The sequence below is a fragment of the Acinonyx jubatus genome, chromosome B2 (assembly GCF_027475565.1).
Source record: "Acinonyx jubatus isolate Ajub_Pintada_27869175 chromosome B2, VMU_Ajub_asm_v1.0, whole genome shotgun sequence".
Taxonomy (NCBI): Eukaryota; Metazoa; Chordata; class Mammalia; order Carnivora; family Felidae; genus Acinonyx; species Acinonyx jubatus.
Window position 1 is genome coordinate 9,931,502 of NC_069385.1, and position 12,514 is coordinate 9,944,015.

Here is a 12,514-nt window from a genome sequence, read left to right on the forward strand (position 1 = left end):
CACAGAACCTGATGTGGGGCTCGAACTCATGAACCGTGAGATCATGACCTGAGCCAAAACCAAGAGTAGGATGCTTAACCGACTAGTCACCCAGGTGTCCCAAAACTCCTAAAACTATACACCAAAAGGAGTTAATTTACTGTATGTACGTTTGAAAATAAACTTAAAAACTACAGGCTGGCCTTTCCTTTAGAGATGACAAGTACAAATAAGCACAACTTTCTTTAGAGAGAAGAGCATTCCGGATCCATACCGCAAAAACTCACTACCTCAGAAAGAGTCACCCAAACAGCACGATGGATCAGGACACTTCCTATATATATTAAAATACTTCAAATTTTTCAAATCTCAGTAGAGATTAAATGCTATAGAAGCTAATAAGGCTATGAAGAAAGTCTCATCCCTTGGAAAGAAGATGACTCACCTCCTGGCAGAAGAGACCCAGTGAGTCCACATGAAGCTGGGCTATATTGAATTCTCCACGTGAGAAAGTGAATTATACCAAGAGTTTAAAACCTACTCCTTGCCTGAAATTAATTAACGAATTAATTAATGCTTACTCCTCCTGAAAAATTTTCTGACGTCTCTGGTTTATTTTCAAACTCTGACTTCAGGTATTATTTTGTGCTTGTTAGGATTTTCCTACCAGGTTCCAGAAAACTGGAACGAAGGTCGAGGGGAGGGGGATTTCCGATTCTCCATTTTCAATGAACCTGACTTAGGCTTTCACCAAGTATGTGAGTATCCCAGTTTGGCATCCAGGAATAAAACCAGATTTGTTCAATATTATTTCACAGAGAACAAAATCTCTCAACAAACTAAAACTGTTAGCTGTAAGTTCCTCATGGATGGATTATCAAGGGCACAGAAATATCATGAGATCATCCACTTGGCATTCCTTTCTCTTCCCTCCAGGATGTAAGTGAGAGGGGGGTTTATATAATAATGATCTTGTGGGTATCACAGGCAGGAGGCAAACGAGAGAGGGGACAGATAAAGTGGCTTCTGTGCTTTTCAGTTTCCTCGGCACATGTCCCAGTCAGAGAATCAAAGCTCAACTTTCTTCAGACTGAGCGGCTGTTGCTTTCTTGCTTTCTATGACATCCCTCTGGCTTCGGGCCTGAGCTTTAAAAAAACCAAACCTTAGTTTGGGGGCGGAACTGTGTGGCTCTCTGATGCTTTAAAATAGCACTGAGTTATCGGATTCAGAGAAAACAATGTATTAAAACCTAAAAGATGTGAGAAATCCCCACAGCCTCGAAACAGCTCCTTAGACACCATGAAACCCATATTGTGCCAATCAAGTTGATAAAGGAGAATGCTAAAATTCAGGGAAACAGACTGAAATTTGAAAACAAGGAGAAAGGCAGAACTGAAGTTTTCAAGGAAATGGATTTAAATTTGAAAAAGGAAAGCTGTGATTTCAAACAATAAGGGTGACAAAACAGAGGAAGAGTGAGTATCTGGATTGGGCACAGAACCCGGGACACCTCTGTGGGGTGGGGGGCGGGGGGAGGAAGCGACAATCTGCGCCAACCTGGCCGCCCTGACGTGGCCTTCACTCAGCAACCACCCCCCCCACCCCCACCCCAGCTCCAGGAGGGCCCGCTCAGGAGCCACCCAGATGAGGGCCAGGACGGGTCTGTCACCTACTTGGCAATGCAGCCCCACTCACCCCTCTGCTACCATTTGAAATTTTTGAAAAGTTTTCCAAAAAAAAAAAGAAAGTCACAATCAAAACAACTTCTTTAAAAACAAAACCTTCCATCTCCTCCAACAGTTTCAGAGAAACCTAAATACACAACAAAATACAGCACCAAGTTTTAAGGAGATTGTAACCGTCTTACCCGAGGTAACGAATTCTGGCTCACGACTAGCTGATACACATCCTGTGACGTCAAAAGAACAATCTGGAATCAGATTCAAGCGCCTGTTTCGGCGGCATCGAGTGCCTCGGCCGTGAGAAAGCACGGAGTGGCACACGGGGACACGTGACTCCTGGCAGGCAGGTGGCTTCACCCCAACGCCGCAAGTGCCTGGTGCTGGCTCGGCCATCTGGCTCCTGGAGTCCCCATCCCTCTCCCAGCTCTCCACCTCCGCTCTGGCTGAGTGAGGACTAAACCCTCTCCGGTCTTCCCTGACCTCCAGGAAAGAAGTCCTCCTGCCCAGATTCCACACTTCCTCCCCCCGAGTTCAGGTTAGCCGTTCGGGGTATATGACGTGGAGCCTCTCTGGCACTGACCTTTCAGGCCCTGCTCTCATCTTGGATCCTTCCCTTTCTATTCTTACTAGTTTCATTTAGTTGCAAGTTTTGTGGCCGCATTTTAAAACTCTAATCTCTAGTGAAGTTCAGCCTCTTTACACACTTTTATTCCAAGACAAACATACGGAGTTCTGAGTACTACTATTCCAGGGTCTATACCGGGCTGCAGATTAAAAAAGCAAAAAAACCAAAAACCAGTGACAGTTCTCAAAGCAGAGAGAAACAAATACTCTCTAAGTGCATTTTTACAAGGGGCTTTCAGAGCACTGTGAATTACTGACCGTTTGATCATTTGACCATATTGATATTGATCTTGACCATATTGATCAGTTGAGGCAGGGGGTGTAGGAGAAACAAACAGGAGAAATAGGACACTTTGAATAATTAAGGCAGAGAGTGATGATCAACAGTAAACAAAAACATTTAAACATTATCTGTCACCAAAGTAACGGAGTAAACAACTTTGCAACTTCTTACGTTAATCCTTAGAAGGTCTGTGGCTTCTACAACATCTGATATTTACATACTTCTCATGAAAATAACACAGCTGAACTGCATGACAGGTTTACGTCATTTGGATCATACATTGTTATTTCCATTTCAGGTTGTTTGGAGCATTCCTATTTTCTCAGGTGTCACTTTTCACATTGAAAAAAGTCACGTATTTCTTTTACAGGAAATCACGTAGCAATAAAGACACAATGACCGCTACAACTTAAGATGTGTATGCAAGAACTCAAACAATTTTAGGCAATATTCTCATTAGGTGTTTAGGTAACTTCCAAATGTATGTCCAGTATACATGGATGTACAACACTTAGCTACTGTTTCCAAACACATATGTTGTTCTTCTAGAAGATGGAAAATGTCATTACTGATTTCCATTAGGACAGATGCTCTATCTGCAGTCTTGTTACTTGTCATCCTGAGTTGAAGGTCACATGCACTCACCTGTGACTTGTTTATCCGGAAGAGAGGGGATTGGAATGGCTGACCCAAACTTAACCAGGAGACGCTCATATAACCAGTCAAAGTGCTTATACCTGTGGTTTACAGATCGATTAGTGTTCTATAATGCAAGGGAGAGAGAAGAAAATGTTACCAATGCCAACTGTAGAAAATGAAGAAAAAGCAAAGTGTAGCTAGGAACACAGGCACGATTCTGTTTTGATAACTCAGATACTCACAGTAGGTGTTAGCTGATATTCAATGTAGCTCTTCAGACCATACATTTTGGAGCCTTTCCTGGGATCTGCTACCACACAGTCAAACGTAGAGGCAGGATAAACCCACATTGGGCCATAATCTCCAACCTACACAATGTTCCAGGGAGAGGTGATTTTGTTACATGCAAAAATAGTCAATATGCTAGATATAAGTCATTAAAGGATTTTTAGGACTAGAGGACTAGAGGTCCTTTGGAGGATCATTCTTGCTCTTCTCTGAGAAGTTATGTAAACGCTCCCTGTTCCTGATAAGATTATGTATTAAAGAACACACTTGCCAGGACAAACCCTCCTGCTCCCCATGTGGGCATCTCAGGCCACGGAGGAGAGATGTCTGCCTCCCTCTCCTGGGAGAGGGCAGGATGGAACACAGTTTTCCTCTCTCCCATTCAGTGGTCCTAGTCGTATGTGTTGACGGGCTAGTTTTAAAACACTTCCGATCTGTCACAGACTGATGGTTTTGTGAAATACAAAATTACACACCTGGATGTCTCAACAACATCAAACTGCCATCAAATTCTTTCAAGGCTCACTCTCATGTTCTGCATGTTCAGTCCTAATTCTTTCTAAAGGTGGAAGGAGGAAAAAGTGGGATGGTGTATCAAAGTTCAGAGGTTATGAGGTCAGGAGGGTGACCAGGGCCCAAACAATCTTACTGGAGGACTAAACGGAAGACCTTGACAAGGAGCTACTATGACTCCTTGAGAGGGAGCTCAGATCCAGAAAACTCTCTGAAAGCTGTGGAGCAGGAGCCTCTGGGGAGCGTCTCTCAGTGACTGAGACCGAGAGAGGTAACTCCGATCAACTAGGGCCCAACATCCAGAGGCTTTTAATTTTCTTAGTGGGTAGAGTTGCGGTGCCTCAAAAGCAAAGAACCACATCTCTGCTTTCTCTCAGCTTTCTGAAGACTTGAAGGCATTTTTCCTCGGCTTCCCTTTTCATGCCCGGAGCCTGCCTGGGCAGGCCCGCCTACAGGGTTCAGGGGCCGTTTCTACCTACAACCTATGGGTCCCTCAGCTCCGTTCCAACCCTTCTGGGCTTGTGATAAAGTCCCTTTTGAGGATCTGAGGGGCAGGGCCGTGGGCTCCAGTCCTGTGGAGTTTTAAATTTAACGAAAAAACAAAATAATGTATGTTCAGAAGTTACATAAAAAAAATCTGAAGAAAAAATTTAAAAATTAAAATAATCTCTAACCACTCAGAAGGTAATTACCCCAAATTTGCTTTGCGGAAAAGGGATAAAAGGGGCTCTTGGTTGCAGCCCTTCTTTCTCGAGTTTCTAGGATCTCAAGCTTTTCAAAGATGTAGGAACACAATAAAAATAAATCCAATGATCAGTTTTGAAGTTCTATCAAGTTTCCCAGGACCCAGAGATTATAGAATGAGACCAGGTGTTTCCACCTCCTATTGTTGGGCCTACGGTGATCACACCCAAGGCCCCCACTCCCACCTCCATCCCTGTCCTACAGTTACTAGGTCAAGTCCATAGGATCAAAAGACAGCCAGAGTTCTCTTTTCCAGAAGTTAGATAATGCTTAGACAGAAAATCTATCAGCAGTCAACATTTGGGTGAAACCAGAGAGCCCGTGTCACATTATGTAATAATCAAGTTATTCTTTGAGAGAGATTCTTAATGGTGTCACCAACTCCCAGTTTTTATTTGCTAGCTCCTTATTGTGACCTGACAGCTGGTTTATTGGAAGAAAAAGCTAACTGTCACCAATGCAGTGGAAAGAACATTTTATTTTGATAATATGCTTGTACTTTGCCAGGGCAGAGACCTAAATATCTGGATTAGGATTTGTTAGCTAAATATATAGGGCTGGTAGAAAGACAGTATATAAAAGATACTTCAAGACACTTTGGAGAAAAAAAATTATTGAACAAAAATATGCTATAGGTGCTGCTGGTTCAATTACTAATAGTCTTAAAAGTAAAAATAAAATATACCTAAACAACATAATGGCAGGCATTAATGTATGCTAAATATTTTTAGTATTCTTACAATACTAATACATATTGTCAGTTACCTGGAGCGTTAGATGTGTTAAAAATACCTTCCAAAAGACTAATAACCCTCTAGGCTTTCAAGCATTATAAAAGAGCTTAATTAGAAACGAAGCAAGCAAACAAAAGTGAATGAACTTACAATGATAGGAATTTTCTCTTTGGGTTTTGCTAGTTGCTTGGCCAACAAATACTGTTCCATACCAGGTTTTGCAAATCCGGGAAATCTGATCATGAAGATAAATGCCCGTGAGTCTTACGTGTTTCCTGAGAGGAACTCTCCAACTCTTGTCCACATTTACTTAATACAACAGTTTTAACCTTGTTCTGTCTTTCAGATGTACCAGGACTAGGAAACTGTGGTAAATGAAACCTAATGTAATCAGATTGTTCAATGGCCAATTAGTCATTTAATTAAGCTTTATCTGGTCAGAGAACAGTTTGACTCCAGAAGGTGTGATATTTATGGGTACTCTATTTGCTTAACTGGATCTGAAACACTCTATCACCCCACAAAGAGTGAAGGGCAGCCTAGAAAAACGTCCCCCAGGGCACAGGAGGAGAAAGTACCGAGAACAGCCATCTGAGTTGAACACATGGGCCAGTGGCCACATGCCAGCATTTTTATATCCAAATTAAAGCTGCCTTTTGACATATTCCCTCAAGGAAGCCACAATTATCCCAAAGAAGCTGTCGCTGTCCATAAGTACTTGTGCCATTTCCTTTTGGATTATCTTCAGACCTGGTTTAGGGGACACAAAAGAAAACTGGTCTCCTTAGTAAAGAGACTCCACACACATTCTAAAATTGGAGAAACACTGGAATAAACATATAGCCATCCAAAGTGCTACTTTTTTTTTTAAAGATTTGTTTTTATTTTTATTTTATTTTAAGGTTTCTTTTTTTTTTTTTTTAATGTTTATTTTTGAAAGGGGATGGGGAGGGGCAGAGAGACGGAGACAGCAGCAAGCCCGATGTGGGGCTCAAACTCACCAACTGTGAGATAGACATGGCCTGAGCTCAAGTTGGACACTTAACTGACTGAGCCACCCAGGCACCCCCCCCCACCCCTCCCCCACCCGCCAAAGTGCTAAAGAGGGCAAGATTAATTTGGGTTTCAGAAATGTTTTTAATAAGCAGGAAAAAAAGACCCTCAGAAAGCAAAATACCTATAATAGGAAAAGAAGTATTATTTCTATAAAAAACCAACTACATTACTTCTATTTCACTCAAATACTAAATTAAAGGCCAACATGCTGGTCTCAGGGGCCTGTCTTTTCCTTCATCTTCAAAGGACCTACCTCTATCCTCTTTTCCCTAAGACATCCTTTAAACATAGCTCATACAAGAGAGAACAAAGAGGGGTGTAGGAGCTGGATGGCCTTGGGTTCGAATTCCAACTCCAACAATTAAAAGCTATGTGACCTTTAGAGCTCCCGTCTCCTTGTGTGAAGAATGAGACCAATATGACCTGCCTTTTAAGATGATAAGGGAATTAAATGTAAGAGTTATATAAAGAGCCTCACAAATATACTCATAAATTAAAGTTATTTCTAACTATGCCATCATCTCTTTGAAAGTATTCCCTACAGCCTCTGGTACAGCTAGCTCTCTCTGTGCTTCTTCAACATTCTGAGCATACTTCTGCTATACAATTTATCACACTTAATTGCCATCATCCATTTACACATTACAGCCGACCGGAAGCACCTTGGAGAAGGTATTTGTATTTCCAGGACCCAGAGGAGTTGTGGGAAAAATACACTAAATACTTAATGAATTAATGGACTCATCTGGAATAGTTCTATTTAGAAATTTTTTTTTTAATGTTTATTTGTTTTTGATAGAGCACGAGTAGGGGAGGGGCAGAGAGAAAGAGAGACACAGAATCAGAAGTCAGCTCCAGGTTCCGAACCGTCAGCACAGAGCCTGACACAGAGCTCAAACTCATGGACCACAAGATCATGACCTGAGCTGAGGTTGGATGCTCAACCAACTGAGCCACCCAGGGGCCCCTGGAACGGTTTCATTAAAACAACCTATGCTTCCGCTAGAAAATACTGATGGAAAAATTGAGGAAGTCACAGAGTGGCAATTCCTTGACTGTAAGCTTCTGGGTGCAGAGTCTCACTTCACACTTCCTTTGGTATTCTTAGGGATCACAGCAACACTCTAGGGCCGACTCACTTAATACTTACCGAACAGCAGTGCCATTGACTAATTCTCTGAGTGTTATCAAGATAGATTCTTATAATGCCCAAGTACACTTACATTTCTATTCTCCTTCTCTAGTGTAAGGTTCATGTTCCAGGACTGGAATACAGCTATCATATAAAATGGATTAACTCCTGAAAAATGCTAATACTTTAAAAAGTTTTACAACTGTTATAAGTGAGCCCTTCATACATGAGTCAAGTTAAATAAAAAAAACACACAGGATCTTAAACAGCTCTCAGCACCAGAGACAGAGAGAGAGGGAGGGAGGCCTCAGAGGTTCAGGTGCAAATGAGGACTCCTCTGATTTGGTTTCAACCTGAACTGAAATTTTAGAGCAGAGAGCATTTTAAATTAAAGCCATCCCCTTCACTTCAGAGATGAGGAAACGGAGGTTCAAACAGGTCACCTGTCTTCCCCAAGATCACTTGGAAGAGGGGAGCCAGGGCAAACAGAAACAGGGACCCGGGCATGAGACAGAACCTCACTGACTAGCCAGGCACACTTGGCCACACATTTGTTGTAGAGTTTGTGCTTCCTCACTGTCCAAGGGGGGCTTACATGGCAGCAAAACGGGTTTAAATGCACTTGTATTTAGGTTTAAAGAACAGACTAATTTATGTCACTGCGGACCACACTGAGAACTTCCTATTCCACCAAAGGAAACAGCACATAGTCAATACGAATGACTAAGGTTATTATGTGTGCAATGGAGCCTGAAAATACACACTGGAAGAAACTGGAGAGAGAAGTAGGAAGAATGTGTGGCTAGAAGACAGCTCATTTAATCATCTGATGCTACTTAGATATACTAAGGGGAACCTGCACAACTCATATGCAGATCTAGACCTAGATCTTGACATCTAGAAATACAGCAAACATTATGCTTACAACTTTTTCCAGATACGGATTAACATTCCTTCCTAGCAGCTTTGAATCATGGACTTGGAGCATTGAGAAAAAGTGGTCGTAATTTTAGAAAAACCGTATTAAACACACTACTATAAGAAGAGTATTTGAAGATCCTTCTGGAAGTCAGAAATTCTGTCTCCTTCGAGCTACACTGTGAACTACAGACTTATCCAGAACTCTCCCCCAGGAAATCCCAGGGCGCTATGGCCGTATTCCCCCCCTTCCCAGATGCTTTCCTGTTAGGCACTGTGTCTACAAGTACTGTTCCAACACTTTTTTTTCTTCTTAAATCTAAGAGAAGTCTACGTGAAAACAAAGCCTTGAAACGTATTAGGCAAGTAGTTGAGAGACTGAGGGATCGACTAGGATCCTGATTAGATCACTTGGCACCTGTGTGAGCTTGGACAGTTCCTTAACCTCTCTGGGCGTCAGTTTTTCCCACAGAAAAACAGAGATTACATGTACCACAGAGGGAGATGGGGGTCACACAGTGCGTACAAACCACGCTGCACAATGCCCGGCACACAGTAAGTGATCAACAAATGGTAAAACATTTAAAAGACAGTTACTATTATTAATATGATTATATTTAGCTTTCCTGTGACATCAGCAATAAGAACTTAATGTGTCACAGAGCTGACAAAGATAAAAGATGGTATTTGGCAGATGGTTAAATACAACAACTATTTCACTTTACAGTGAATAAACTTATTTACATATATATTTATAATATATATATGAAAATAACATATACACATATAATGTATATATTTAAAGTGAATAAAATTTTTTTTTCTTTAACGAAGCTAAAGCTGAGATCCAAATCACCACCCCACACTTCACCCCCTTTCAGATCGCTGAAAAGAGGAAAGCCTCCTTGGATCTCCTGTCTGTTTCCGCATGGTGTTCACGGTGCCAACACCCTTCACACCTACTTGTTAAGTGGCAGCTTCATGGAGGAGGAACCAGCCCGGCTGTTGCCTCGCTGAGCAGCCCCTGCCTCTGCTGACTCTGAATCCTTGAAGTAGGGGGTGGCCGCCTTGGGGTCGTCCCAGTCTTCGTCCCAGTCATCGTCATCACCCGCGGTTGCTAGAGGTGGGCACAGAAGATCCCCAGGGAAGAAAAACAAAATACAAATGCAATGACTTAATTTTCTGAGAGTAACTATGGACCGGACCTACGTTAACCAATTAAAGAACAGGAGACAAGGGCGTAGCACAGGATCATAATGCAGACTGGAGCAAAGGCTCTAGTTACGTTTAAAGCTCCAATTGTGGATTCTGCCTTTTAGTGCAAAGGACAAGTTAGAAACGAGGCTGTCCCTCCAAGTAACTTCAGACAGATGCAGACTGAGAGCGGCTCCGAGGTGTGTACCCAGGGCAAGGCCCACACACAGATAAATCTCGCCTTATAAACTTGCACATAAGCACTGAATACCTTCTCAGTCACGAACACCGGGGAGTGTGGGGGAGGGGAGCCGGGGGGGGGCGATGACAGATCTTTGGAAAGAAATTAATAGGAACGATAACACTGGGAAAGGGAGAGAGGAGCAGGGTGGGAGTGGGGGGGAAGGGATGGAGAAGAAACAAGACAAAAGGGAAGTGGCAGTACCAGGAGCCTCATATCCTAACAGTGACCTCTGTCAGGCTCTCCCTTCCTTCCTGGTCCTAGTCTGGGCTTCTGTCTCCCACCCTGAGGGCCTCAGGTATCCTGGGATCTCTGCCCTAGCAGTGCCAATGGGAGAAGCCAAGAGACAAATGCCAAAACGAAAAAGGAAGGCACTGAATGCACCGGGAGGATCTGGGCCGAGTACAGAGCCAGGAGTTAGCTGTTGGGTCGCAGCCCGAGCCCGTGTTTCCCGCACCTGCCAACAGCCCAGCCCCGGCTGCCAGCAGGAGCCTGCCCGCCACCCCCATGCTTCCTGCGCATGGGTTCCCTGCCACTAGCACATTCGTACTCCATGTGACGTGCTCAGACAGGGGCCGTAAAATAATGAGGGGCAGATCTCTTTTTATTTAATTTCAGAAAGACATAAATACCCTTTTTCTTAATTCCTGAATTGTTTCCCCTTCTACAAATTCCTCTTTTGCCTCTGTATTTCCATTAAGGCCTGGGAGTCAAATGAGTAGTTAAGGAAAAAGAAAACAGGCAAGTCAGAGGTTATAAACCAGCAGGTGACAAATTATACTCACTCTGTATATGCAGTTGTTTTGGCCCAAAGTTTTAAAGCAAATGTGTATCAGTTGCTAAGATTCTGGAGTGGGAAGGTGCCATTAAAAAACTGAGATTTCCTGTCTCTCTGGGGGACCAGGAGCACGAGCTGGGTCTCCTGCAGTGGCAATCGAGCTAACGGCGATAGGAGGCATGCCCTTCCATCTCCAGCAGCCACTGGGCCATTCTGTTCTGCTTTACAAACCCTGCAAGCATTCGCGACTCCATGACAGATGACAAAGACGGAACTAAAGATTATAATTAACGACTACCCACATTTGGCTCCAGAAATCTAGGTTTGCTATTAGTGAGTAAGAGCATTTGAGAGCGCTCCTTTGATTAAATTCTATTTTTAACTGGGATGCTCTCACTAGTCCCCTTACGGGTGGGCCCGATCACCAGCAGGGCCCTCTTCCTCACCTGGTCCTTGGTAGGCCTGGGGGTGACCAAAGGCAGTGTCCCAGTTATTGGAGGTGTTTCTTTGGGCCGCGGCCCCCTCTGGCTTGGCTCCCCAGCCATCCGTGCTGTCCCAGTTTCCAGATTTGGAAGAACTCCAGGCTGACCAGGGGTCATTGCCACTGCTGACCTGTTGTTAGGGGTAAAAAAAAAAGAGAAAGAATATTTATGACTTCTTGAAAACATTACTCAATTCAGTAGGAATTACATAATAATGAATACAACAGGGGTGCTGAAAAAGTTGACATAAATTTAAAACAATTTTAAATTTAAATAAATAAATTCAAATAATAATTTACATTTATTTTTAATGTTTATTTATTTTTGAGAGAGAGAGAGAGACAGAGTGCAAGTGGGGGAGGGGCAAACAGAGAAGGAGACACAGAATCCGAAGCAGGCTCCAGGCTCCGAGCTGTCAGCACAGAGCCTGACGCAGGGCACAAACCCATGAACCGCGAGATCATGACGTGAGCTGAAATTGGACACTTCACTGACTGAGCCACCCAGGTGCCCCTAAATAATACATTTTACATTTAAATAGATGAGGAAAACACAAAAAGCAGCATCAACCTTTTTTTTTTTTTTTTTGATGTTAACCTTTTGCCATATTTGCTTAGGAACTTGACAACCAGGAACAAGGAACTATGAGACACAGCGGCTGTCTACTCCCCTTCTTCTTCCTTCCCTGTCCCTCCTGCCCCATTCGCCTCCCCCGCCCCCCCCCCCCAGCAACTACCTTTCTGAATGTGTATTCATTTCTGCCCACGGTTTTATACTTCCACTACTTACTAATTACATTGTAAATAACTTATGTTTTAAAAACTGACCTACACAACATTGTACGTATCTCTTTGTAGGTTCTTTTTTTTTCCCCACTTAAATCATGTTTTTGAGATTATACAAGCTGATGAGGTTCTGTTTTACTCACGTTAGCAATTTTAGAGCAAATCTGTTGTATTTTTGACTAGGTTTTTATTTTTATTTGAAAAAGTAATACCTTCCCAGTAAAAAAACAAACAAAAAACCTTAAAAAGAATAAAAGGATATGCAATTTAATAAATATACCTGCCACTTAAGCTGCCATTCTTTCTGGACAACTATTACTAATCAGTTCCTTATGGATACTTAATCAAATATCCCACCCACAGAGATCCTTTTTGTTTTTAAAATTTTTTAAAAGTTTATTCATTTTTGAGAGAGAGAGAGACAGAGTGTGAGCAGGGGAG

At 42.7% G+C, this 12,514-nt stretch overlaps 1 protein-coding gene across 5 annotated transcripts in view; it reads right to left on the minus strand.

The window, feature by feature from the left end:
• The window catches only part of SNX9 (sorting nexin 9), a 107,697-nt gene that overhangs the window by 30,112 nt on the left and 65,071 nt on the right, over positions 1 to 12,514 (minus strand). For all 5 annotated transcript variants that reach the window (XM_053222037.1, XM_053222036.1, XM_053222039.1 and 2 more), the window contains 5 exons: positions 11,253 to 11,418; positions 9,557 to 9,710; positions 5,638 to 5,722; positions 3,451 to 3,576; positions 3,215 to 3,332 (listed from right to left, as the gene is read on the minus strand). In XM_053222037.1, the coding sequence (XP_053078012.1) occupies positions 3,215 to 3,332; positions 3,451 to 3,576; positions 5,638 to 5,722; positions 9,557 to 9,710; positions 11,253 to 11,418 (649 nt within the window). The remainder of the gene's footprint in view (positions 1 to 3,214; positions 3,333 to 3,450; positions 3,577 to 5,637; positions 5,723 to 9,556; positions 9,711 to 11,252; positions 11,419 to 12,514) is intronic.